At 43.8% G+C, this 26571-nt stretch overlaps 1 protein-coding gene, 1 long non-coding RNA gene and 1 other non-coding gene across 14 annotated transcripts in view; 2 read left to right on the forward strand and 1 right to left on the reverse strand.

Moving 5' to 3' along the window:
• Positions 1-26571, forward strand: part of TMEM164 (transmembrane protein 164) — a 214739-nt gene that overhangs the window by 46458 nt on the left and 141710 nt on the right. For all 12 annotated transcript variants that reach the window (XR_014835524.1, XR_014835525.1, XR_014835526.1 and 9 more), the window contains one exon: positions 25545-25594. Coding sequence is in view for 9 of the 12 variants with exons in the window: in XM_085008168.1 (XP_084864294.1) it covers positions 25545-25594 (50 nt within the window). In the remaining 3 variants the exon portion in view is untranslated. The remainder of the gene's footprint in view (positions 1-25544; positions 25595-26571) is intronic.
• MIR652 (microRNA mir-652) lies at positions 14822-14904 on the forward strand. Its single transcript, NR_049178.1, has one exon. It is a non-coding gene; the product is annotated as a microRNA mir-652 (primary transcript).
• LOC146394741 (uncharacterized) lies at positions 15879-19936 on the reverse strand. The gene is made up of 2 exons (XR_014835531.1): positions 18592-19936; positions 15879-17011 (listed from the first exon to the last, which is right to left on the reverse strand). It is a non-coding gene; the product is annotated as an uncharacterized LOC146394741 (long non-coding RNA).

Here is a 26571-nt window from a genome sequence, read left to right on the forward strand (position 1 = left end):
TTACTTTCTTTTCTTTTTTCTCTTTTTTCTTTTCTTTTTTGTCTTCTTAGGGCTGCACCTGCAGCATATGGAGGTTCTCAGGCTAGGGGTCAAATCAGAGCTGTAGCCGCCGGCCTACACCACAGCCACAGCAACACCGGATCCGAGCCACGTCTGCGACCTGCACAGCAACGCTGAATCCTCAACCCACTGAGCAAGGCCAGGGATCAAACCCGTAACCTCAAGGTTTCTAGTCAGATTCATTTCCTCTGTGCCATGACAGGAACTCCAAAACCTCCTTTTCTTGATTGCAAAAAACTCCATGTTTTGTCAAAAGAATAAGTCAGAAATGGCAAAAAAAAGAAAGTGCAAATCCTCTGTAATCTCATCTACCGGGGTTGATTGTTTTTGACTGCTTGCATTTATTCTTTCAAGTCTTTTCTCTTTTTCTTTCTTTTTTTGTTAAAACAAAAAAAAAAACAAAAAAAAAACAAAAAAAAAAAACAAAAAAAAACCCTAAGGTGATTCCTTACAACCTGAAACTCTTCTCACTGGGCAGTAGAATTGGATGCCAGTACGTATAGCACGATTTCCTTCCTTTTAACAGCTACATAATATCTCTGGTGAGAAAAAGAAGCCTACATGATTTTGAAGGGCTCTTTTGACGAAGGGATAATAGGTAGCACATGGGACAAAAAGGTTGATAACTGCTGTTGGTTACCAGAAACAGAGCACCATTCTGTCTGCTCCCTCCTCCACAACTACCATAACTTACCTAAAGTGATAAGAGGCAAATCAATTAATGTTAAGAGTTCCAGGAAAGCTGTTCAGTAAACTAAGCTGCTCCGGGATAATTGTGAGATGACTGCGTATCAAATTCTTTCACAGGTCATTAGGGCTTTGCAGCTCCGGTCTTTGCAGCCCTGTTTGGAATTTCTTTCTTCACCTCCAGTAGGACCTGCTCTGAATTTGAGAAACAGTGTTTTCAAGGCAGCACGACCTTTTAATTTCTTTCCATCCCTTGCTCATTTTATAAGACGGCCACCAGCAGATTTTCTTGTTCTGATCCCTTGGTTCTCCGATGGTCTCAACGACTGGCAGTGTTTCTGTTTTCTCCGCTGTCCAGGCGCTTGTCATTAGCAAAGCTCCTACTGACTTTAGCAGGCGTGGCATTTATGATTGTTGCCACTGGGACTTGATGGGAGGAAAGAAGGTTACGGAGGGGAAGGTTTAGCCTAGAAGTAGCAGAAGTGTCTGACAGCCATTATTAGGTGGCTGTCAAAATAGAATGCTTCACTCTCCAGTGTGTATCACTCCAGGGAATGGAATAATCCAAGAATGATAAGCTCTCAATTGCCATCTGTCGGTTTCTGATGCTGCTTGCTTGTTCTAGTTATCATGGAGCACTGACCTCACATGCCACTTGGAGAAACTTCGAGGAAGATAAGATGATCATAGGGTGTAAAGCAAGCTGACTAAAGGCCTGTCAAGAGAGATGGGCTAAAGGCCAGTGGTATCCATTATCAGGATTTGTCTATCTTGTGCTTTTTTTCTGCTATTCCTCTGTACCTTAGGGAGCTGGCTGCATGGTGTTTTTCCCTTTAGTACAATCTATTTGCATTCTTTTACCAGTTTAAAGAAATAAGTTTAGTAGGTGTGGAAGGCTAAGAGGTCTGTGTTGGGATCAGATGCTGTTTTCTTAATTAAGAAGATAAAAATAGGGGTATTTGACGCTCCCGAATGGACATGACATATCTTTCAAATTATACGTGAAGCATCAGGCTTGTGCATATGTATTTAACTGTGCCTTCTGTTCCATGTCCTCTTCAAAGGCAAACTCCTGTGCCAGCTGTGGGGGGGCGGGCCGGGGAGCAGTGGCTATGAAGTGTGCCACAGACCCTGACTCCCTGGCTTAGGTTGGTTGGATGGAGAGTAGCCACTCGTCCCCAGAGCAGCCCGTTGATCACCTGGCAAGCAGTATGGGCTTGATAAGATTAGCTGGGCCATTCATTTTCCTCTCCTGGGAAATTAGAATTGGGAAACTGAGAGATTAAATAAGACAGTTTGCAGCTGGGACAAGAGCCAAAAGATGTGGCAGGGAGGGGAGCAGTCATGGGCGGCCAAGTCCAGGCTGGTGCTCTGAGGAAACAGAGGGAGCTAACAGGAGTAGAGAGGCCCTGAGAGACAGAGGGGCTGTTCCTTACAACCACCTTGAACCCAGAACCACCTTTCAGTTCTCCTGAGGCTGAGTTTGTCTTGCACTAGGATTCTCATGGGATGCCTGGTTTATTACCATAAAACCTACCTTTTATTGAGCCAGCTTGAATAGGACTGTTTTCTTTCGATAAAAATTGTCAGATCTACACTTGTCTTTCCATTTCTTTCTTTCTTTCTTTCTTTCTTTTTTTTGTCTTTTTGCTATTTCTTGGGCCACTCCCGCGGCATATGGAGGTTCCCAGGCTAGGGGTTGAATCGGAGCTGTAGCCACCGGCCTACGCCAGAGCCGCAGCAATGCGAGATCTGAGCCGAGTCTGTGACCTATACCACATCTTACAGCAACGCCGGATCCTTAACCCACTGAGCAAGGCTAGGGACTGAACCCGCAACCTCATGGTTCCTAGTCGGATTCGTTAACCACTGAGCCATGACGGGAACTCTGCCTTTCCATTTCTTGATGATAGCAAGAAAAAAAAAAAAAAAGATAAGTGTTGCCATGAGCTGTGGTGTAAGTCACAGATGCGGCTTGGACCCCTCATTGCTGTGGCTGTGGCGTAGGCCGGCAGCTATAGCTCTGATTCGAACCCTAGCCTGGGACCTTCCATATGCTGAGAATGCGGCCCTAAAAAGACAAAAAGACCAAAAAAAAAAAAAAGATAAGTGTTGATGAGGATGTGGGGGAATTGAAACCCTTGTACACTCTTGATGGGAATGCAAAATGGTACAGCTGCTGTGGAAAACAGTATGGAGATTGCTCAAAAATAGAACTAACATATGATCCAATAATTCTACTCCCGGGTGTTTAGCCGAAAGAATTGAAATCGGAATCTCAAAGAGATATCAGTACTCCGGTGTTCATTGCAGCACTATTCACAATAGCCAAGATGTAGACACCTTCCAAATGCCATTCATTGGTGGATGAATGGATAAAGAAAAGGTATATATGCACAACGGAATATTATTCACCCGTAATAAGGAGGGGGAAATCCCGCCATGTACTATGATGTGGATGAACCTTGAGGATCATGTGCTAAGTGAAATGAGCCAGTCACAGAAGGACAGATCCTTCATGATTCCACTTATATGAGACATTTAAATCGTCAGCTTCATAGAATCAGAGAGATGGTTACTGGAAGCTGAGAGGGAAGGGTTACCAGAGGCTGGGAAACTGCTCGTCAGTGGGCATCACGTTTCAATTACACGAGATGAACGAATTCTTGAGATCTGTGTACAACGCTGTGCCTGTAGTTAATACCGTATTGCACGTGGTACACTTTAAAAGATGTTGAGAAGGTGGATCTCCTGTTAAACGTTCTTAGCACAATAAAATTGTCAGACCAGATCTAGGTCCACAATCAAAAGTAGACTTTGGGGCTGAATCAACAACAGTTGGTGACCATTTCGGGTTAACACGAAGTGCTGAAGACTCTTCTGGGGATTATGGGGAACAGTGGAAAAACACAGATACCTGATTATTTCTCTCCAGCAAAAAGCGCTGACGTTCTGGGCTTTAAATCTGTGTTCCTGGCAAACAGTGAGAATGAAAAGAGGCAGGGATTCTGACTGTTCATTTATCACCTCATGGCTCTCAACCAACAGGGGGCCTTCTTTATCCTATTTAACCTCTCAGTAGACTATTTGCCTTTCGTTTATTCCGCTTTCCAGTCAACTCTTGATTATGTATGTGATAGAGGAAAAAACATTCTTGTGAGTAATAGAAGACCGCCCCACCTTGGCCTCCCTTCTCCACCACAACAGCACCGAGTTCCAGAAATGGAAACCAACCATCAGGAGAGGTAAGGAGGCTGAAAAAAGTTGGGGCAGGGCCAAGCAAATTAACGTTGTTTCTTCTCCCACTTTTATACCTTCCTCCTAAATGGTCTCTGTCGAGTTCCTTTTCTGGTGCCAGTAGGAGATTGCTGGAAAGGCAATGCCATCTGCTTGGATTAAAGTAAAAATACAGGCTTTGAAAAAGCTAAAATACAGGCGGGGGCAAGTCGACTAGGATGCTGTTTTCCTTTTTTTGCCTCTCGCGTCTGTTTTCTCCTCTGTCAGTGTCTCACATCAGAGCACCCAGCTTTCTGAGTGGCAGCTGTGATGCTCAGCTCTGGGTTTGGGGCAAGCTGCAGTATGGCTGGTGCTGTTTCTCAAGACTTGCTTCTTGAGCCATTTGCGTCAGTTGCCTTGGGTGCTTATTCAAAATGTTGATTCCTGGGCCCTACCCCAGACCTATTGAGTCCAGATAAAGGGGGAGGTTGAATGGACCTGGAATATGAATTTTAACCCACTCTTCTCCGGGTGATAATGTAGGCACATTGAACTTGGAGAATGACTTACTCTACTGTAAAGTAACCTGAGGGGCTTCGGAGGGCGGTTCTGGGACATTTTGATTTCCTTCATTATTAGGAGACCAAGTGAGGGAATGGGGAGGCTGGGGCATTCCTGGGGTCAAGAGGGTATTTTTCCGAGTGCAAATAGGGATTCTCTCCTGAAAGGAAAGCAACGAACAATGGAGATGCCGCCATGCAAAATTAGATGGTCCATCGCATTCAGATATTTATCGAGTTACTGCCTGGATAATTGAGAGTTGATTGGGCAAGGACACAAGAAGACTGTGTATAAATTACATACAGACTTGGTCTGCATCCATGTTTCCTTCTAAAGAGACCACCGTCTTCTCTGTTTCAGCATTGTCTTTATTTAAAGTAGCTGGTCATCTCCAACATATTTGGGGTTTTGTGGTAACTTAAATATATAAGTAGTCATTACACGATGCCACTCAATGGCTGTACCTAAATATAACGCTACTAATCAAAATGAGGAGATTGTGCTTATTTTAAGACAGTGGTTGTAGTGTTCCGTCTGTTTTTCAAGCGCTGGCTCCACGGAGGAAAGCAAGGTCTTGTGTTGCATTGCTTTCCAGGCATTCCCCAACAACTGTTGAATGGATTTTGTTCCAAAAGTTTCTGTGGAAGTCTGTTTAGAATTCAGATTGCATTTTCCCATGGACACGATATTCTTGGGGGTCCGGTTCCCAGGCCAGCTGGCAAAAGCCTGTTTAATCTGAAACAGAATGGAAAGACAGTCTCTCGGCCCCTAACTGAGATTCTGGGATTCCTCACGGCGTTTTGATGGGAAAAGGCACCAGAGTCGCAGATCTGTGGTCCTCGGCACACGCCCCTGAGTTTCACTCTCTGAGCAGAAGCACAGGCACTTACCGTTGGAGGGAACCATTTCAACTCCTTCACATCCCTTCCTAGACCTTGTGTGATCTGGCTTCTTCTCACCTCTCCAGCATCATTTCTTACAGGTTCCCGTGGCACTCAGTATAGAGTGTATATTTAGGCCAAAGGAGCTACCTTGAGTTCCCCGAACATGTCTTTGTAACCTCTTGACCATGGAAGCCTTGATCCTCGCACTTCCTTCTTCCTGAAACCTTCTCCTGCCTGCTGCCCAATGGTGGCTCTGTCACAGGCTCTCGAAACTCTGATCCCCATTTTATTATAGCAAGATTTGTGCATGTTTTATGTCATTTCTCTTCCCTCCTGCCAGACTAAATGCTGCACAGAAGCCAAGGTCATGTTTGTGTTAACTCGCTCTGGTTTCCCCAGCACTTAGCATGGTGTCTGGCAGGTAGTAGGTTCTTAATAATTTGGCAGGTGAATGAATGCTTTAGCCCAGGGGTCCTTAACCTTTTCGTAGCAGCTAGACACACGATGGAATTCATGTGTTCCACAGCCTAAGCTGTGGGCTGTGTCAATAGGAAGATAATATTAGGGTTATGTAGAATTCCTGACCGCTATATCTGTAACTCATTCTTGCTCTCTGACCTAAGAAAACATGTGAAAGCATCTTCATCTACCAATTTCTCCTCATAACATGTGGCAAAAAGCATTTTGCAAGTGCAAAAGGGTGAGTTATGAGAGGGATAAACTACAAATGAATAGATATGTAAATAATTTGTAAACTTTGATATTCTCTTATAATCACTTGCCTCAACTTTCTTGCCCCATGAGACATTATTAGTAGGCTGGTAAAGCGGGCTGAGAAGCATAAATCTGGTCCAGCCTCCTTTTACAGATGTGGACTTTGAGAAAGGGCAGCCTTTGGGCCCAAGTCTGTTCTTTAGTTAGCAGCTGTTCTGGAGATTAGAACCTGAGGCTTCTGACTCCCAGGCCGTGGTATCTTCTTCTAGAGGTATATGTCCTATAAATCAAGTTTGTATGCATTAAAACAACTTATCCTTCTGTGCATAGTTGAGGCAGTCTCTAATCACGTGACCAGGGTCACTTCTGGCAATCAATCGAGGGGAAACAGGAGGGTAACATGATGCAAAAATTATGTTGTGTGATTTGGGTGGGTTCGCTAATGCGGGGCCTGGGGGAGAATTCAGGAAGCACCGCCTACCCAAGGCACTGCTTACAGAATTGAGACATAACAGATGGCTCTTCATTATTCTAGGATTCCACATCTGCAGGGTGTAGAACACAACGGAAGGCTCAGTGGGTATTTCTTGATTATGTGATTTGCTGAAATCACTCTGCTGGTGTGATGCTAATACCATTTAGACTTTTTTATACCATCAAGCCCTGGCTATTAAAAATTACACAGGAACCTTAAATACTTGTTGCTTAATGTTGTTTGTGCTTCTGGTTATGATTCTTGTGGGTTTCTTCTGCTCAGAATAGACTCTGCCCTAGGGCTGAATTCAAGGACACAGCCTAATGGGTCACTTAAGTCAAGTTCAAAGGCATTGGGGAGAGAGGCCCATCTGTAAGCCTGTGACCCAAGGTTGTGTCCTTGTGGAAGGTATGTGGTTGGCTGGAGAGAATAGCATAGCTCATTTCTCACCTGCCTTCCTGTGGGACCCACTCCAGGAGTCCCATGTCAGGCTGGGTATTTTTCCCCGTGGTGAAGAAGACAGCCAGCAGGTTGCTAATTCAAAAGATCATGAGCCCCATAAGTCAACCTCAAAGGCTTGCAAGAGCCATGGCTCCTTCCACGGGGCCCCCCAAAGTCCTCAGAGACTGGTGGGCCAGTACCATAATGAATGAGAAAGAAAAGCACCATTCGGTGTGCCCCTTGAAGAAAAGGTAATGTATGACTTTGTATTCCCTCCAAACACCAGTGTTTTTGCTCCATCACAGTTTTCTGGCCATACCTCCTCTTTAATGGCACTCTGAATAAACTTGGGTCTGTCTGTCTGGACTTCGGGAAGCAGAATGAGTCACACACCACCAAATTCTGGGCCATTTGCATCTGCCTTATTTTCTCCCCATGACATAGGACAAAAAAGCGTTTGGTTCCAGGTAACAATGCAGAGCTTCCTGGAGTGAACCAAATGTGGAAAGTGTTGTAATTTGAGGCAGTTTTCAGAAAAGAGCCCCTTCTGTAGAGTAAAGAAAGACTCCTTTTCCTTTTTTTCTTCCTTTTCTTTCTTCTTTTTTTTTTTTTCATTTATGCCTCATCACATTTTGTCCAATTTCAGCTCATTGCAGGCTGAATTTTCCTTTTGATGTCTGCTTTCCAGAATAGCCCCTGACTGCAAAAAGGGAACAAAGGGCCAACTCCGTGGCTTTCAATTTGCAGCGTCCCCAGCCCTTTCATCCATCTCAGTGCTTCCCGAGTTGGGAACAAAACCTGAGCTCCAGGGTCAGAGCACATACGGAGGAAGAGTGCTTTTTCAAACTCCAAGCCCATGCGGATTTCATGTTTCATTGTCATTTCTGCTTTGCAATCCAGGGCTGGGTGCAGGTAGGGAAGTGAGAGAGGGCTTGGAGGAAAAAAAAAAGTTGGTTTGTAACCTCTGGCAAAGCAGACATTCCCGTATTTTGTCAGTTGAATTACGAAAGTATGTTTTTAAGGGTTTCATTTGCTAAGCCAGGGTTGCTTTCCATCTCGAGGCCGTATGTGTCCAGATACCCAGCCTGGAAGATGAAGCAGGAGTTTGATGTGCTGATGTTTGTTGTGCTCACTCGGACCTATGCCTTTTGTTCTCTAGTTTCCTGTCCATTCTTCAGTGTCCACTTTGCCTCTTCTGCCTTCTTTGGTTGCACATCACAGAAGACCTATCTCTTTGCGTTCCCAACTTGTTGTCTTGGTTACAGACATCTTTGGCCTGCCCCCTCCCCCCCTCTTAGAGGGGGACATACTGCTTATAAAAGAGTTTTAAAAATAGTGGCTGAGAGCTCTTTCTCAAAGGATACTGGGGTATTCAGCAATGGATAGGACTGGGGTTTGTAAAGCTGGCTATACCTTGAAATCACTCTGGGATGCTCTAAAATCCTGCTGCCCAGGCTCCACCCCCAGCCAGTTGAATCAGGATCTTGGCAAACGGGCCCCAGGAATAAGGATTTTATTTTCATTTAACTGCCTAATTAATTATTAGAATAATTACATTAGAGTAATAATTAGGCAGTTTAATGAAAACAAAATCCCTAATTACACCATTCTAATGTGCATTCAGCATTTAGAGCCATTGAGGTTTTTTTTAAAATCGTAGTTGATTTACAGTGTTTGAGGTGTACAGCAAAGGGGTTCAGTTATACATATCTATTCTTTTTCAGATTCTTTTCTTTTATACATTATTACAAGATATTGACTATAGTTCCCTGTGCGTTACAGTAGGTCCTTGGTTCTTTTATATCTGTAGCATATATTAATCCCCAATCCCCAATCCTCCCCCGCCGCAGCCCAGTTTCCTCTTTGGCAGTCGTAAGTTTGTTTTCCATGTGAGTCTATTTCTGTTTTGTAAATATGTTCGTTTGTATCGTTAGAGCCATTGAGTTTTAACAGCAAAGCCGAACACCTGGGTTCAGAGCTGCCTGTGATTGCCCTGTCATTGCTGTCACAGACAAAAGAATGGCTCCTTTTCTTCAAAAAAATATCCAGTTATCCAGCTGGCTTGGTGTCTGGGCTGTAACGGTGGCTTGAGGCACTCTCGGGGATTAAAATAAGTCTTTCCAGTTGCTTGAGGAAGGAGCTTATCTGTGGGGAGGCACAGCAATTTCACTTTCCTCAGTACAGTTTGGACAGAACTTTCCGGGTTTTTGAACCTGCCCCAACTCTTTGAGCTGACTCCATCCTCATACTCCAGGAAGTTAGCAGAGTCAGGCACCATGTTTTTATTCTTTGTGACCTTTCCCTTTCTAATTGTGTGTGTGTTTTTTTTTTTTTTTTTTTTTTTTAACTTCAAGGCAATGTGACACTTATGGTCCAACACTGGAGACATTACGAGAATATGACGTAGCAAATGAAAATCCTTGAGAAGTCCATCTCTCAGAGATAACCACCATCGCATGTTTTTCATCAGATTTTATGTTTGGTCGTTATTTAAAAACTCAAACAATTTGAGTGTCGGAGGCCAGCTCCCGCGGCCAGGGAGCGTGCACTTCCCGATTGGAGAGGGATGCGGCTTCGGCGAATGTACAGCACAGAGGCAGCCTCTTTTTCCCTTCTTTCAGGGCGCTGGACTGCTCAAATTTTATTGGCATAAGTGGTTGATTATATAGCCAGCTTTTTGCTACAGATTACATCCCAGTGTTAAAAGTACATTGGTTAACTATTACATGGTATAGCAGCCATACATCATGTTTTAAGATCTGTTTTAACTAAACTCAGTGGGTACAATTTAGGGGCAATTAGGTACAATACATCACATTTTAAGATCTCTATTTTTACTAAACTTAGTGAGTACAATTTAAGGGCAATTAGGTACAATACATCATGGAAAGGAGGAGACTCAGTACAAATCATCCCATAGCCAGCCAGTCTTTACAATTTGAAGAGTTCACAGACGCAAGAATTTGGCATTCACAAACCTTGTTTGTGGACTGGTGCTTATCTTCAAAGTGTTACGACAGGGAGATAGTGTAAGTAAATATAAACCAACTTAACTAAACTAGCTATCACTTAAAAGCTTTTAAAATCAAAGACAAAACTCACAGCTAGGTTTTTTGGATAATATATGTCTAACTTCTATGGACCTCATCAAGATCCTAACTCTAAAGTTTACTATATAACTCGTTAATAGATAAACACTATATTTTAACTAAGTTGGATTTAAATAGGGGAAACTCCTTCAGGATGAAATTCTTATTACGTTATTGTTGTAACTTTGCTAAATCACAAATCACCACAGGAAAATAAGAATGGAAAATAAAAATAATAAGTAAATAATCAGGAAAGACTGAGGAAAACTGAATAACAAATAAAACAACAGGAAAGACTAGGTCACCCGAGAAACAATCCATGTTCTCCAGCGCAAACATGGAAATTGCTTTCCCAGGAAAGCCCCAATTCTTCCCCATCAACATCAAAATGAGAGCTGTGTAACCTGAGGCCTATACTGTGCAGGCAGGCTTTCATCCTGACCAGAGGCCCGCCTTCGGCATGCACTGTTCAGGTGAGCTTTTATCCTGACCAAAAGCCCACCTTTGGGTGGTACCGTTCAGGTGGGCTCCCTTTCTTGGTAAAGAACTGCCTTCAGCGTTTTTCTGCCATCAGGCAAGGTCCTTTTTTTGAGTCCCTGCATTTTTTCGGCTCCCCACATTTGAGGAGTTCCCATCGTGGCGCAGCGGAAGCAAATCCAACTAGGAACCATGAGGTTGTGGGTTTGATCCCTGGCCTCGATTAGTGGGTTAAGGATCCGACGTTGCCATGAGCTGTGGTGGAGGTCGCATATGCGGCTTGGATCCCACACTGTCTTTTGTCTTTTGACAAAAGACAAAAAACAAAACAAAAACAAAAAATAAACCCCCCAAAACCTCAAAGAATTTGAAAGGAATCAAACGAAGGGTGTGCGTGTATAATTCCTTCCAACCCCTGACCCTTAATCTACTATTTTCTCTGTCCAGAAGCAAGCCAGTATTACCAGTTTCTTGGAAATCTTGAGAGGCATTCTATGCATGAACAAGGCTTAACTTTTTTTTTTTTCCTTGTCTTTTTAGGGCTGTACCCGCGGCATATGGAGGTTCCCAGGCTAGGGGTTGAATTGGAGTTGCAGCTGCTGGTCTACACCACAGCCACAGCAACTTGGGATGGGAGCCATGTCTGCGACCTACACCACAGCTTATGGCAATGCTGGATCCTTAACCCACTGATCGAGGCCAGGGATTGAACCCACATCCTCACGGATACTAGTCTGGTTCGTTACTGCTGAGCCACAATGAAAACTCCAGCTTAACTATTTTAAAGTGACTTTTTGACTAGGTAGTCAGGTCTCTCCACCTACCCTAGAGACATCTGTTTGTCTCATTGATTCATTCAACGAGTGTCTGATGAGCATCTTGAATGTTTCAGACATTATGTTAGCTTCGGGATCTACAGTAAGGACCAGCACACAGCCCTTGCTCTCTAGGGGCTTACAGTCTAGTCTAGCAGGGAAAATTGGCATTTAACAGACACAGAGGTACTATCAAATGAGAAATGATGATGAGTACTGTAAAGAAAAAGAGCAGTGTTTATATGCGACACTCCCGAAACAGTGGTTGATAAGAGTCCCCTTCCCCAGTTTTCTGACATGGAGGGGAGGATGGGAGATTGGAAGCAAAGACATAAGCTCCAACCTTTATTCTTGCCAGCAGTTTTCTTCTTTCCTGCCAGGATTTTCATCTGACAAAATGACCTGCTGAGAGTTAGGGTAATCTGCTAGCCAGCTTTATAACTGCTTGACAGAGTGCTGTCACGTCCGCTGGATCAGAAACCCTTTGTCTGGCAGATTGTGAACTTCTTGCAGACGGCAGCTGTGTCCTGCATCCCGTTGTGTGCCCAGAACCCCAGCAAGGACAAACTGATGCGGGCACTCAGTGATAGGCCCTTTGTAATTTTTTTTCTCCTCGATGAATTTTATTACGTTTACAGTTGTACAACGATCATCACCACTAAATTTTATAGCATTTCCATCCCAAACCCCCAGTGCATTCCCCCCCCCCCCCGCCCCGCCATCCTCTCTCCTTTGGAAAACATATGTCTGTTCTGCAAAGAAGTTCATTCTGTCCTTTTTTTAGATTCCACATGTCAGTGATAGCATTTGATGTTGGTGTCTCATTGTCTGACTGACTTCACTTTAACATGATCATTTCTAGGTCCATCCATGTTGCTGCAAATGTCATCATTTCTTTCCTTTTAATGGCTGAGTCATATTCCTTTGTGTATATGTACCACATCTTCTCGATCTACTCCCCTGTTGATGGACTTTTAGGTTGTTTCCATGTCTGGGCTATTGTATAGAGTGCTGCAGTGAACATTGGACTACATGTGTCTTTTCGAGTCATGGTTTTCTCTGGATAGATGCCCAGGAGTGGGATTGCTGGATCCAATGGTGGTTCTATTTTTAGTTTTCTGCGGAGTCTCCATGCCGTTTTCCACAGTGGTTGCACCAATTTACATTCCCACCAACAGTGTGATAGGGTTCCCTTTTCTCCACACCCTCTCCAGCATTTATTGTTTGTAGATTTTTTGATGATGGCCATTCTGGCCAGTGTAAGGTGGTGTCTCATAGTGGTTTTGATGTGCATTTCTCTAATAATGAGTGATGTTGAACATATTTTCATGTGTTTTTTGGCTAGGTCCTTTTATTACATTCTTATTTTATGACTTACCAGCCCTTCAATTGCTTGGTATTCTCACTCCCATTTTTAAAGATGAGAAAACTGAGGTTTAATGAGGAGTATGTATTAAAAAACAGTTCCCTCTTGGAGTTCCTGTTGTGGCTCAGCGGGCTAAGAACCCAACTAGTATCTATGAGGATGTGGGTTAGATCCTTGGCCTTGCTCAGTGGGTTAAGGATCTGGCGTTGCTGTGAGCTGTGGTGTAGGTCGCAGATGCAGCTTGGATCCCACATGGCTGTGGCTGTGGCGTAGGCTGGCAGTGGCAGCTCCGATTGGACCCCTATCCTGGGAACCTCCATGTGCCAAAGGTGCGGTCCTAAAAAGAATAGCAAACAAACCCCCTCCCCCCAAAAACACAGCTCTCTCTTTTAAAATACTCCTGTGCCTCTCCTTCTTCTGCCAAAATCTGTGACCGTAGTCACACAGCTTCTCAGTGGCCGAGCTCTGCACACATTTGCCAGTCCACGTGGCGGTGACCCTGACACAGTTGGTTCCCTTCCTACAGGGTGTCGGCCACCACTCATCCCTCCTTTGATTTGACCTAGGTTCTGTCCCTTCAGAGTTGTCTGGAAGTTTTGAAGACAACAAGGTCCTCCTATTTCAGATATTTTTCTGGGATTGGGGTCAAGATAGCATCATGCTCCTTGATGGGTCAGAGGCGGAGGATGCCTGGGGCTCCGCTAGAGGTCATGACCGGCTGTACTCACTACCCCTGCCCCCCTCCTCTTCCAGCTTGTGTCTTGGGCTGGGCTCTGGCCAGAGGGGCAGAGTCACACTTAGTTTCCCTCCGTCTGACACTTGTCTTAGGCACTATGGGGAGTGGAGGAGGCAGGGGAAACTCCTCAAAAGAGGAATGAGGGAGACAAGAGCTAGTATTGGTGAGAAACACCAGCTTTGGTATCAGATAGTTCTAGGTTCGAGGCCTGACTCTTCTCCTTCCTTAGCTGGGTGACCTTAGGCAAAGTTATTTAACCTTTCCTTCGCTCAGTGTCCTCGCATGTAAACGGGGGTGGCGTGGAGTGGAAAATAGCATTTACCTCATAGGCTTGCTGTGAGGAACACATGGATATGGTGCCAGGCACATAGCGAAGCACTCAGTAAAAATAGTTGCTGCCACTATCATCATCATAGTCACCACCACCACCACCACCGTCACTACTACTGCTGTTGTTATTTACAATAGCAGGAGACTAGGGCATCATAAGTGTATTGCACCAATACGTGTGAACGGCGTTCAGAATCATTCCGATGAGGGTTATCCAGGAACTTTGGAGGAGGTAGAAGAAATGGAAAGAAATATGCCAGTAGAGCAAATAGGACAGTGGAAGGCTGAAGTCAACTGCAGTGGGGACAAAAAGGAAGGAACAGACCCAACGTCTGGCACCTTTGGACTCTGCTATTACTTACTGTCTTCAAGGCCAATCTTTCCAGCCCTTTATGGCTTCCAGTAGGGGTCCTCCATTCCTGCTCGGAGTTTAGATTGCGGCAGTCAGAGGGGGGCTTGTTGCTGGCTACTCTGGCTAGGGTTTGGAGGGTGTCTGTGCCTTGGTGGAGTTGACATGAGTCCTAACGCTGCAGTTTGGTTGGTGGGTTCAAAGCCTGGTTTTTATTGGCTTGCGTAGGGATGTTGGTCTCAAACTCCCCAACCTTACAGAAGATGGCTCGATAAACCATAAGGTGGATGAATGGAGCAATGATGGGAGAGTCTTACGAGAGAGAAACTGTAGGTACCTCACACCTTTATATATTGACAAGAACAGCCTTTTCTTTCTCCACTGCTGGAAAACACCAATGACAGTTTTTCTTTTTGCTATTTCTGTTTTCTAGTTCCATGCAAACTGTGTGTGCTATGACCATGTTATTTTCCTGAGTTGCTTTTTCATCTTCTTCATAAGATTTGGAAAATACCCACTTTTCAGTAGCAGTGTAGTTAGTGATTTCTTCTAAAAAGAATGCTCTTTTTTTTTGCTTTGTTGTCAAATTCTTACATTTCCAACAGAGACGCCACGAATGGCTATGCACTGCACAACCCTAGGAGAGGGTGCCATTCACATAGACTATAATTGAATGGCGCCACTAGGGTTGTGCAGTGCACAACCTGCACAACTGTACTCGGCGGTCCTGGCATAACATAATGTCCGTTTCCTTCATCAAGAGCAAGTTTTGGGGAGAGGTACAAGTATGGAACCATGCTCAGGGACTTAGATGGGGGAGGGGCTGAAGCTGTGAGCTGCAGCTATAACTAGGAAAGGGAGAGCGAGGTGCAGTTGTGGCTTTTAGAAGATTATCATCTGGCGGTGGGAACCATCCTGTGGGAGGAATACTTAGCTTCATTCTTTCAGTAAGTACATTTTTGAGGGCCTACTATATGAGGGTTGAAGAGTAGGGCAGGTTTTGCATAGCAGGGAGCATTTGAACTGGGCCTTGTAAGAGAAGCGAAGCATAACCATGTGAAGATGAGTCGTGAGGAGAGAGTTCCAAGGTCAAGGAGCAGCAAGAGGAGAGACAAAAATGGGGAAGTGCATGGGGTATGCGGGTAATGGTAAATCATTCCATTTGCTTCCATTGAAAGGCACCTGAAAAAGGGTAGTGAGCAATCATGCTGGTGGGGGAGGGGGTTGGAATCATGCTGGGGGAGGGGAGGGGCTTGGATCCCAAATTAAGGACTTTGGACTTTATTCAGCTAGCCATAAGGAGCCATCTGCAGTTTATTTTAAAATATACATATAGTCATTTACCACATAATTCACCCATTGAAAGTGTTCAATCAGTTCTTTTTTAGTTCACAGTATGTGCAGCCATTAACCACAGTGAGTTGAGAACATTTTCATCACCTCGAAAAGAAGCTCCATACCATTTTGCTGCCACTCGCTCTCCCACCTGTCCTTCCGCCATTCCCCTAGCTCTAAATAACGACTGGTCTGCTTTCTGCTTCAATAGATTGGCCTGTTCTGGATGTTTCTGAGATGGAGTCCTATAATATATGGGCTCTTTTGACTGGCTTTTTTTCACTTTGTATAATGTGTTTAAGGTTCATCCCTGCTGTAGCATGAATAAGAACGTTGACTCTTCTTTTTCTTTTCTTTTCTTTTCTTTTTTTTGCTTTTTAGGGCCACACCCGTGGCATATGGAGGTTCCCGGGCTAGGAGTCGAATCGGAGTTGTAGCCACCGGCCTACACCAGAGCCACAGCAACTCGGGATCTGAACCATGTCTGCGACCTACACCCCACTCAGCTCACGGCAATGCCGGATCCTTAACCCACTGAGTGAAGCCAGGGATCGAACCTGCAACCTCATGGTTCCTAGTCGGATTCGTTTCTGCTGGGCCATGACGGGAACTCTAGAGTGTCACTCTTCTTTATGGCCAAAGCATATTCTATTGTATAGGTAAACTGTATTCTGTTTATCCATTCGTCCAGTGATAAGTATTTGGGGAGTTTCTGCCTCTGAGCTGTTATGAATAATGTTGCTGTTTTATAAATACAACGTATCCATGTATAAGTTTTTATGTGGCCATTTCTCTTGGATATATACCTAGGGGTGGAATTGCCGGGTCATATGATAACTCTGTTTCACGTTTTGAGGAACTGCCAAACTGTCTTCCAATATCGCAGCTCCGTTTTACACCCGTGCTAGCAGTGTGTGAGACTGCCAGTTTCTCCGCATCATCATGAACACTTGGGAACATCAGGAACTCTCTTTTAGCCTTCTTGCGCGTGCAAAGTGGTGTCTCGCTGTAGATTTGACTTGCATTTCCCTAATGACTAATGACATTGAGTACCTTTTCATGTGCACATTGGCTGATTGTTATGTCTTCTTTGGGAAAAAAATGTCTATTCAGATCCTTAGCCCATTTTATTTAACGTTTTACTGAGGTCTAGTTGACTTAACAAGGTTGTGATAATTTCTGTACAACAAAGTGATTCAGTCATTGCACATATCCATTTTCTTTCAGATTCTTTTCTCACATAGATTATCAGAGAATACTTCTCAGCACCCCCCCTTTTTTTTTTTTGCTATTTTAGGGCCGCACTCTTGGCACATAGAGGTTCCCAGGCTAGGGGTCCAATTGGAGCTGTCGCTGCTGGCCTACACCACAGCCACAACAACACTGGATCTGAGCTGCGTCTGCAACCTACACCGCAGCTCACGGCAATGCTGGATCCTTAACCCACTGAGCAAGGCCAGGGATTGAACCTGCGTCCTCATGGATACTAGTTGGGTTCGTTAACCACTGAGCCATGATGGGAACTCCTCAGCCCATTTTTTTAATTTGATAGTCTATCTTTTTATTGTTGAGTTTTGAGAACTGTCTATATATCCCACATACTAGACCCTTACCAGAGACAGGATTTGCAAAAACTTTTCCCCAATCTTTGGGTTTTCTTTTTACTTTCTTGATAGCATGCTTTGAAGCACAGAATATTTTAATTTTCCAGAAATACAGTTTACCTGTATTTCCTTTTGTTGCTCATGCTTTTGGTGTCACATCTAAGAATCTATTGCTAAATCGGGACCATGAAGATTTACCATTGTGTTTACTCTGAAGAGTTTTATAGTTTTTGCTTTTATGTTTTAGTCTTAGATTTTGAGTTCATTTCTGTGACTGGTTGTGAGGTAGGGGTCCAAATTTCATTCCTATACATGTTGTCCCAGCCAGTTCTCCCAGCACCATTTGTTGAAGAGACTTATTTCCCCTTTGAATGCTCTTGGCACCCTTGTTACAAATCAGTCGTGAGGGTTTATTTTTGGACTTTGAATTCTATTCCATTAGTCTTCTATGTCTCTCCTTCTGCCAGTTCCGCAGTGTCTATTACTGTTGCTTTGCAGTAAGTTTTGAAATCAGGTAGTGTGAGTCTTCCTACTTCATCTTTTTCAAGATTGTTCTGGCTGTTTAGGGTACCTTGCAATTCCATATGAACTTTAGACTTAGCTTGTTGGTTTGTATACAGGGGTCAGCTGAGATTCTAATAGAGCTAATCTAATAGTGTTGAATGTCTCATCTGACATTTTTAAGGTGCAGAACATGATTAGGGCTCTGCTGTAGGAATAGGACCCTGGCAGTACTGCATGAACTAGAATAAAGAAGGGCAGACCCTGGAGACCTGGAGATCAGATAAGAAACTGTTCCAGGAATTGAAGAAAAGGAGAGGGACTGAACTAGGAAAAGGTAATGCGTATAGAGCTGAGATTTATTGGAAAGGTTAGAGTGTCAAGATGACAGGACTTGGGGACTGACTACATGTGGGGCCTGAGAAAGAGAGGCGGCATCAAAGATAGCCCTGAGGTTTGATGATAGGCTAATTGATTGGGTTACAGTACCATGTTTTTTAACTTTGTATTTTATTTTATTTTAATTAAAAATACATTTACTGGAGTTCCCTAGTGGCTCAGTGCATCCAAGATCCGGTGTTTTCACTCCCGTGGCTCTGGTTACTACTCTGATGCGGGTTCTATCCTTGGCCTGGGAACTTCCCCATGCTGTGGGCATGGCCAAAAAAATAAAATAAATTTTGAAAATTGAAATATAGTTGATTTAGAAATTGAAATATATATGTTGTTTTCATATTCTTTTCTTTCTTTCTTTCGTCATTTGTCTTTTCAGGGCTGCACCTGCGGCATGTGGAGGTTCCCAAGCTAGGGGTCTAATCAGAGCTGTTGCCGCCGGCCTATGCCAGAGCCACAGCAACAACAGATCCGAGCCGTGTTTGCGACCTACACCACAGCCCACTGCAACGCCGGATCCTCAACGGACTGAGCGAGGCCAGTTATTGAACCTGCAACCTCATGGTTCCTAGTCGCATTCGTTTCCGCTTTGCCATGATGGGAAGTCCTCATATTCTTTTCCATTATAGTTTATTAAAAGTATTGAATATGGTTCCCTGTGGTCTTCAATAGGTCCTTATTTATTTTATATACAGTAGTTTGTAAAAACTTTGTGTTTTAAAATGATTTTTGATTTACAGAAGAGTTGTAAAGATAGTACGGAGAATTTCTGCGTACCCTTCCTTCAACTTCTAATGTCTACGTCTTGTATAACCATGGTAAAATTCCTAAAACTGAGAAATTAGCATGGGTACTTGAACTAATAGACTTTATTCTGAATTCACGAGTTTTTCCACAAATGTCCTTTGTCTATTCCAGGATCCCACATTGCATTTGTTGTTATGTCCTCGTAGTCTTCTCCATCCGTGACAATTCCTCAGGCTCCATCTTTCATTTTCTTGTTAATATCGAAGAGTGCTGGTCAGTTAGTTTGTAAAATACTCCTTCTTTAAACCTGTTTGACTTTTTTCATGATTGCATTTGGGTAATTTGGGCAAGTGATGCTGTCCCCTTCTTGGTGCATCATATCAGGGGTACATGATGATATGCATTATGACTGGTGACCTTAACCTTGGGCATTTGGTTAAGGTGGTGCCTGTCAGATTTCTCCACCATAAAGTTGTTGTTTTCCCTTTGTAATTGACAAATACTCTCCATGCAACAATGCTATTCTTTTCACTACTCGTCAGCATCTATCACCGGTTCTGTCCTATAGCAAGTATTGCCACAGCACTGCCTAGTGTTTCCCGCATGCCTTCTTTTGCCTTCATCAGTTGGAATTCTGTTGGAAGAGCTGTCCCTTATCTCCCAATTTTTGAGGGAACAGTTAGGGAAGAGGTTAAGGAAAGAAAATGGCAAGTTGAGATTTAGGCATGTCAGGTCGGAGACACCTGCGTGACATCCAGATGGAAACACCCAGAAAGCATTTGTTACCTACCTTGAAACAACGGTTGAGTTTAAGACCTTGGAGGCAAGTACTATTATTCTTTTCCATTTAGAATGTAGAAACTCAAGTTCAGGGTGAACATCTGAGACATAGCGGGAAATACAGCGTTGTTGAGGGCCTTCCTTGATTGCCCTACAAACAACGGTGGACTTTTTCAGTGACTCACCAATGCTGATTTAAGATTCATCAGGAGGGAACAATTGATAATCAGATGCTAGCTCTCAGTCTATTATAGCACTATGTGCAACCATAGGGAGCCATTTAATATCCCAAATTAAATAAAACCTGAGTACCTAATGAGTTGTACGGGCCATTGGCAAAAAAAAAAAAAAAAAAAAAAAAAAAAAAAAAAAAAAAGAGGGGTGTTACCTGGATTTATTGGAGAAGGCTCTGTTGGGGAGATAGAACTTGCTATGGGCCTGGATGCAATTTGAGAGGCGAACAGAAAGGACATCCAGGAAGGACGATACTATGAATAGCTCGTACTTGGGTTATTCCTTACAATGTGCCAGGCACTGAACTAAGTGCTTCAAACCTTCAGTCCTCGCATCCACAATATGAGTTAGTACTAATGTAATCCCCATTTGACAGATGAGGAAACTGAGCCTCAGGTGTTTAGAATACTCTCCTTGTAGGCAGCTGCACCTGGGAAGCCAAGTAATATACTAGCACATTTATTATGCAGACATGGAAATAGAACAAGTGCAGGCAGAGGAATTGGAAGTTTGGTATGAGCCCTTGCTGGTACAGCTCACAGTAGGGATGACGTTTTCTTTCAAGAGCAGAATAATTATAGCTGCTATGTATTGCGTGCTAGCTATGTGCTAGACATTGTGCCAAGGACTTTGCTTGCTTTATCTCATTTGATCCTCTCCAAAGCCTCGTGAGACATAGGCACTATTTTTATTCCTATTTTCGAGGTGAAGATTCCGACAATCTCATGTCCGAGGTTACTGTGCTGGTGAGTGGCAGAGCCAGCATGTGGTCTAAAATCTGTCTTAACTCTAAAGTCTATCAGCTTACCCACTTAGCGATGCTACCTGTCCTGCTTCCATCTTAATAGGGATGAATTTGGCAATGGGACCAGAAAACTTGATGTTCATAAGCTAGGGTTCTCTGGTCCCTGGGTGGTGCTTAGATGTGGATACTGCCAAATATATACGCCTTTGTTACTGTCCTTATTCTATTCCTCAATGATCGGCCAACCTCATTCTTTGGGTATAATTCAGGCAGGTTACAGTCTGGTCTTTCAGGTCTGGGGACATTCTGGATTTGAAATGAATTTGCAATCTTTTAAATCCATTGTATGTTGATTTCGAAGCCTAAGAAATTTCTTAGTAGGTACTCTAATTTCCCTTTCATCTAAATTCATGAGAGAAGGCTCCTTATATTGACAAGAATAGTCATTTCTCAGAAAGAGATAAACAGAAGGAATTAATGAGAGGATATAGGAAATGGTGCTTTCTTTTGTAATTTGAAGAGTAAATATGAGGTAGCCTAAAGAAGACAGATGAGAAGCCCATTCTGGAAGCATGAGTATGATTAGCAATGATAAAATTTCTTGATATTAGAGATTTACAATTTTAAAATATTAGGAGTTCCCGTCATGGCTCAGTGGTTAACGAATCTGACTAGGAACCATGAGGTTGCAGGTTTGGTCCCTGGCCTCACTCAGTGGGTTAAGGATCCAGCGTTGCCATGAGCTGTGGTGTAGGTCACAGACGTGGCTCGGATCTGGCATTGCTGTGGCTCTGGTGTAGGCTGGTGGACCCTTAGCCTGGGAACCTCCACATGCCGCAGGTGCGGCCCTAGAAAATATAGGAAGACAAAAAGAAATATTATGAAAAAAGTTAGTGACTCTTTTTTTAATCCCAGGGTTGCAAAAGACTTTCAAAGCATGACATCAAAGGCAGAAGCCATGAAGGAAATGACACATATGTCTGGTTGCATAAAGATATAAAAATACTTCCATTCATTGAAGAAACAGAGCTATGACAATGGCAACATGGGAACAAATATATGTAATAAATGTAAATGGTCTATTAGATGTCATTAAAGCATAAATAGCTCTTAATACCCAATAAGAAAAAGAACATACCAGTTGAAAAAACAGGCAAAAGCCACAGGTGGTCACATCCCAAAAGAAGAAATACTGCTGGTCAAAAAACATGTTAGAGAGATTAATATTTCTGGTAATCTGAGACATGCAAATTAAAGCAATAAAGAGTGTGTGTGTGTGTATTGTAGGGGAGGAAAATTAATTTTCCTCTACCCTTCTAAATACTTGGCTGAGATCCCCTTGTAATAAAAGACAGCACACCAAGGGGAAAACCAACAGATGTTTAATAACTTGTATACCTTCTGTATACATGGGAGAGACCCAGGAAAATTGAGTAACTCCCTGAAAGGCTGGAGCCAAGATGAGCCTGTCTTTAGGGAATGCTAGACTCTGAAACCCGTCTGTGTAATATATACTTTGCTGTCCAGGTAGGTTTGTGTTTGGAGATGTCTTATCTCGTAGAGAGACTAGATTTGGTGAGTTGTGTGGTGACGCAGGTGTGAGGCCACTAGGGTGCCACCCGGTATGCCTTGGGGGGTCAGGGGGCAGGGCTAGCGGCTAAAGAAGAGAAGGCCCCGTGCGGCTGAGACCACCTCAGGTGTGAGGTGTGTTGATCTAAGGACATGGGTTCTTGCCAGAAAGATTATCAGAACCGTCCCCCTGTGTTTCTCCACCTGCAAAATGGAGTTTCCTAGCAAGGCCCCGCTTACCTCCCAGGCTAGGGGTAAATAGAAGTGCTTTGTAGCATTTCTCTGTATGCCGCCTTTGTTTGCACTTGCAAGTGTCTGCTCTTCCCACTCTGTTTGCAGCTGATGGGACAGTTGAGTTTTCCATCTGCTAGGCTAAAGCACATGCTACCAAAATTTGGAGGCAGTTGGCAGCCAATCAAAGAGAGCAGGGTTATGCAGGCCAAGGCTGGGGGCCTTCCGGCCTCAGAATTAACATGTCCTCACGAGACTCCTTTGGTTAATGGTGATTATGGATGTGGCTCCAGCAGGACAAAGCAGAGAGGTTCATTATTATAAATCTGTGAAGTCTCCAGAGGAGACTGAGTTTACGTCCTTTTCTGAATCTGCTTTTTTGATTAATGGCTACATATATCTGAGTTAAAGATTGCTCGAAAAAGCCCTCTATCCTGGTCTTTGGACTAGACGGGCAACACAGGGGAGGATGGCCGATGTGCTGGTTGGAATGACATGACCACACGAAAGAACTGTTGGAAACCTCATTTAGAGGCAGGACTAGATGTGTTGCCTTGCATGAAATCAAATCCATGATTGAGTTGGGCCTAGAGGCTTGCTTTCTTTGGTAGGTTTCTGGGCTTCTGGCATAGGGCTCGTGGATCAGAACCAGCTAAATAGAGCAGTTACAGGGAAATTGCTGACTTATTCCCCACATCTGCTTATTTATCTCCTCTTGGCTGTGGGCCTAGAAAGTAAGAGTTAACAGTGGGGCCTAGGGTCACATTTTTGCTTCTCTGTATTAGCATGTTGGAAATATCTAGGCTATTCGAGAAGCTCAGGAAGACTACTGGCATGGCTCTTAGGTGACTCCAGAAGGATTCTTTCCAAGGTGGTTGAGGGCCCCTGGCTACTTTCTATATACTGTAGCTTTCTGAGTGAGGCTTTGATGGGCCTGATGCTTGGTAGCTATCTATGTACAGCCTCCAACTTGGTTCCTTGGCTAAGGTGAGTAACTTTACTGCTGGGTCAGTGGTAAAGAATACAGCTTTGTTTCTTGCTTTTCTTGGGCTGCTCCTGAGGGGTGGGGTGGGGGAGTGGGGTTAAGTTCATGTCTGGATGTTTGAATCCAAGTTGACAATCCTTATCTCAAACCATTAAGGAAGGTCAGATGTATTTCCGAAGTCTGACTTTGCTGGATTTTAGAAAGGCAGTGGAGTGTTTTACAGACACTGCCCAGTGGGGGCTGGGACAGCACCCATGATCAAAACACATTCTTTTTTCAGAAAACATATGAATACTCACCATAAGTGAAAGAGTCTGTAAATAGCCTCAGCTCAGTTCAAGTCATATTTGCTGCCAAATTAGTTTTGAAAACAAAAAACAAAAAACAAAAAAAAAAAACACCAACCCCCCCCAAACCCCCAGACTCTCAGTTTCTTGAGCTTTTTGGATTTGGTGATTACAGATAAAGGATTGTGGACCTGTCGTGTAATTGTCATTGGTTTTGCACTTTTAATCAAATTGATCCACAGGGGAAAGGCACGTTCTCCATGGCTGTTTTCTTGGCAGGGTTCTCTGATGAGGTATTGTGCGGGCGATGGACTCCTGCCCGTGTTCCTTTCAAGTCCTCTTTTCTTTCCCATTCTTTCTCTTCTTCTTGGCGGGGATTCAGGCAGGTGCCATTACTTAACAGTGAGTTTCCTGATAGTACCCTTTCCTGCTAAATGTAGGTTCCGAGAGGGCTGAAAAACAGATTTGAAAGACTAGACCCCTGACAAAGCCAAACCAGCCCATAATGCAGATAATGTCTATTCACAAATGCTCACCACGAGAGAGGGCCCCACCTCCATGGATTTGGAAATGTGCACCATTAAGTCACTGTAGGCGAAGTAGCTCCATAAACATGAGTTGCATTCTTCTGTCCATCCTTTGGCATATCTGGCTGCCTGGAGTGGTTGTATCTCCTGGGGCGTTTGTTAAAACCCTTAGATTCCTGGAGTCCCAGACTTCAGAAATCAGCATTCCTAATTGGGGGTGGGGCGCAGGAATTGGCACGTTTTATAAGTGCTCTTGCAAGGGGTTTTTCTCTGGCCTTCTTGAGAACCTGTGCTTTGGTGCCACCAAACTGCCACAGCTGCAGGTTTTCAAAGGCTGTATGTAACCCAGGCTTAGATCAAACCCAGTAGCTTGGAACTATTTGTCTCATAGAAGGGCCAGGTTATTTTTGTTTGGTTTGATCAGGGTGGAAAATAGAAGAGTAACCACCTAGTCCTGCTTAGAAACACACCAAGCATAGGTGGAGGAGGAAAAATAACTTCCCCTCCGCCTGCTAGGTTCTTGGCTGAGACACGCTCCCTCCCAGCAATTAAAGACAGGTTAACAGGAGAAAAACAATGGAAGTGCAATGACATGTATGTCTCCTGTACACATGGGAGAGGCCCAGGAAGACTGAGGAGCCCCCTGAAAGGGTCCAAGCCCCCACCTTCAAAGTTAAAAGGAGGTTAGCAGCCTGAGGATGGCAATATTGATAGGGTTGCCAGATAAAATTCAGGATGTCTAATTAAATTTGAATTTCAGATAAACAATGAAAAATGTTTTAGTTTATGTCTGTTCCACGCAATATTAAGAATATCCTAAAGCGTGCATTGTTTATCCGAAATTCTGATTGCACTGGGCATCCTGTATTTCTGTTTGCTAAATCTGGCAATGCTAGGTATTGAATAACCCACCTTCCCCCTTGGGTAGCAAACCAGATGGCATTTGTGTACTTGTCCTATGCTCAGAATCTATTTTTACTTGTCCTGAGTTTAGAGCTTCTCATACTGGCTACTTGTTTCATACTGAAGTAGAAAAATTGAATATCTTCGAGAGGTTAAGAGGAAGTGTTATAGAGTCTGTGAAGGGGTTCAAGAGAAGCTTGTCCCATCTGTTACCCCCCCAACACTTATTTCCTCACTCTCCATCCATCTCTTTCCCTCTCTGTCACTTCCCTATCTCTTCCTCTCTCTCTCTCTTTCACACACACACACACACACAGAACATAAATGCACTCGCAGATGCATGAGCAAACACCAACATGTTTGGAAAACCGCCTGCTTGCCTTTTAAAGTTTTTTATATTCCATTTTTTGGTGTAAGAATTTGATTGTTATTATTAAAGTAACCCTATCTCACTGTGTCCAGCATTTCTCTTGATAACCCTGCTTCATTTTTTTCTGTTGCAGATCTTTCTACTGGCCTGCCCTCCATGCCCGGGAGCTATCGTCATCTTCAAGTAAGGGACAGTTGTTCTTCTGTTGCCATTGCTGAGCTGTTTGGTCTATTTGATAATAAAGGAGGATGACCACGTTGCTGTGACCACCAGTGCTTTGTGTCTGGGCTTCCCAAGGGACAAAAGCCTTTGAGGGCCCGATGACACAGGGAAATGCTGTAGGTGGAGATTTGGCCTTTTGTGCTTTTGTCAAGCCCTGACGCATCCTGTGGTGGTTTCTGGCCAAGGCCTGCTCCCTTGGCAGGTTGCTGTCCTCCTTAAGTTTCCCTTGAGAGCATGCTGGGGGCCAGACAGCTCCCCTCCTCTAGAGAATCTTTGTACCCTGGTTCAACTGCTCCACTGACGATACTTTGAAGGCCTTTGTTCTTCTTGTGTTTTATGGGTCTGTTGTTGTTGTTGTTACTGTTCAAGTGCAAATTAAAGCGAGGAGAGAAAAATATCACCTTAGTAGTACAAGTCCTGACTTCCTTTAAAGTAGCAAGCATCAAATCCATTGAAGTGTATTGTAAGCAAATCGTGTTTATCTGAAGGCAAGATTGCTTAAGTGAAATTCTCAAGAGTCTTGGAACTCTCATTTTAACCACGAGGAGTTGTGACCGTCTCACTTACCGAACCTTTTATTAGAGTTGCTAATGAGAAGCTAAATCCAAATTAATTTTGTCTCTTTCCTTCTTCTCTGGCCCCCATTTCGGGCTGGTTCTGAGCAGTGAAATGGCCACAAGCCAGAGGAAGGGGACGGAAAAGAGCCCAGCAGATCCGTGGATAATTGAGAGTGGTGTAAATGGCTTTCTGATTTACTTAAGTCATTAACGTGTTAGGTAGAGGAACATATAGCCCATTCTCTGCTTCAAATAGCTCCTGAGAATAGCCACTTAGTCTCTTGCCATAGGTGAGTAACTTTGTGCTGGATGAGGGGTAATGGATCCTGATTTCATGTGTCTCTTACTTGGACAGCTCCTAAGCACGAGGGATATTTAACT

Source organism: Sus scrofa, chromosome X, assembly GCF_054392235.1.
Source record: "Sus scrofa isolate SSC_HxYL_T2T_F1_AM1 chromosome X, Sscrofa_HxYL_maternal_Yorkshire_Landrace_v2.0, whole genome shotgun sequence".
Lineage (NCBI taxonomy): Eukaryota > Metazoa > Chordata > Mammalia > Artiodactyla > Suidae > Sus > Sus scrofa.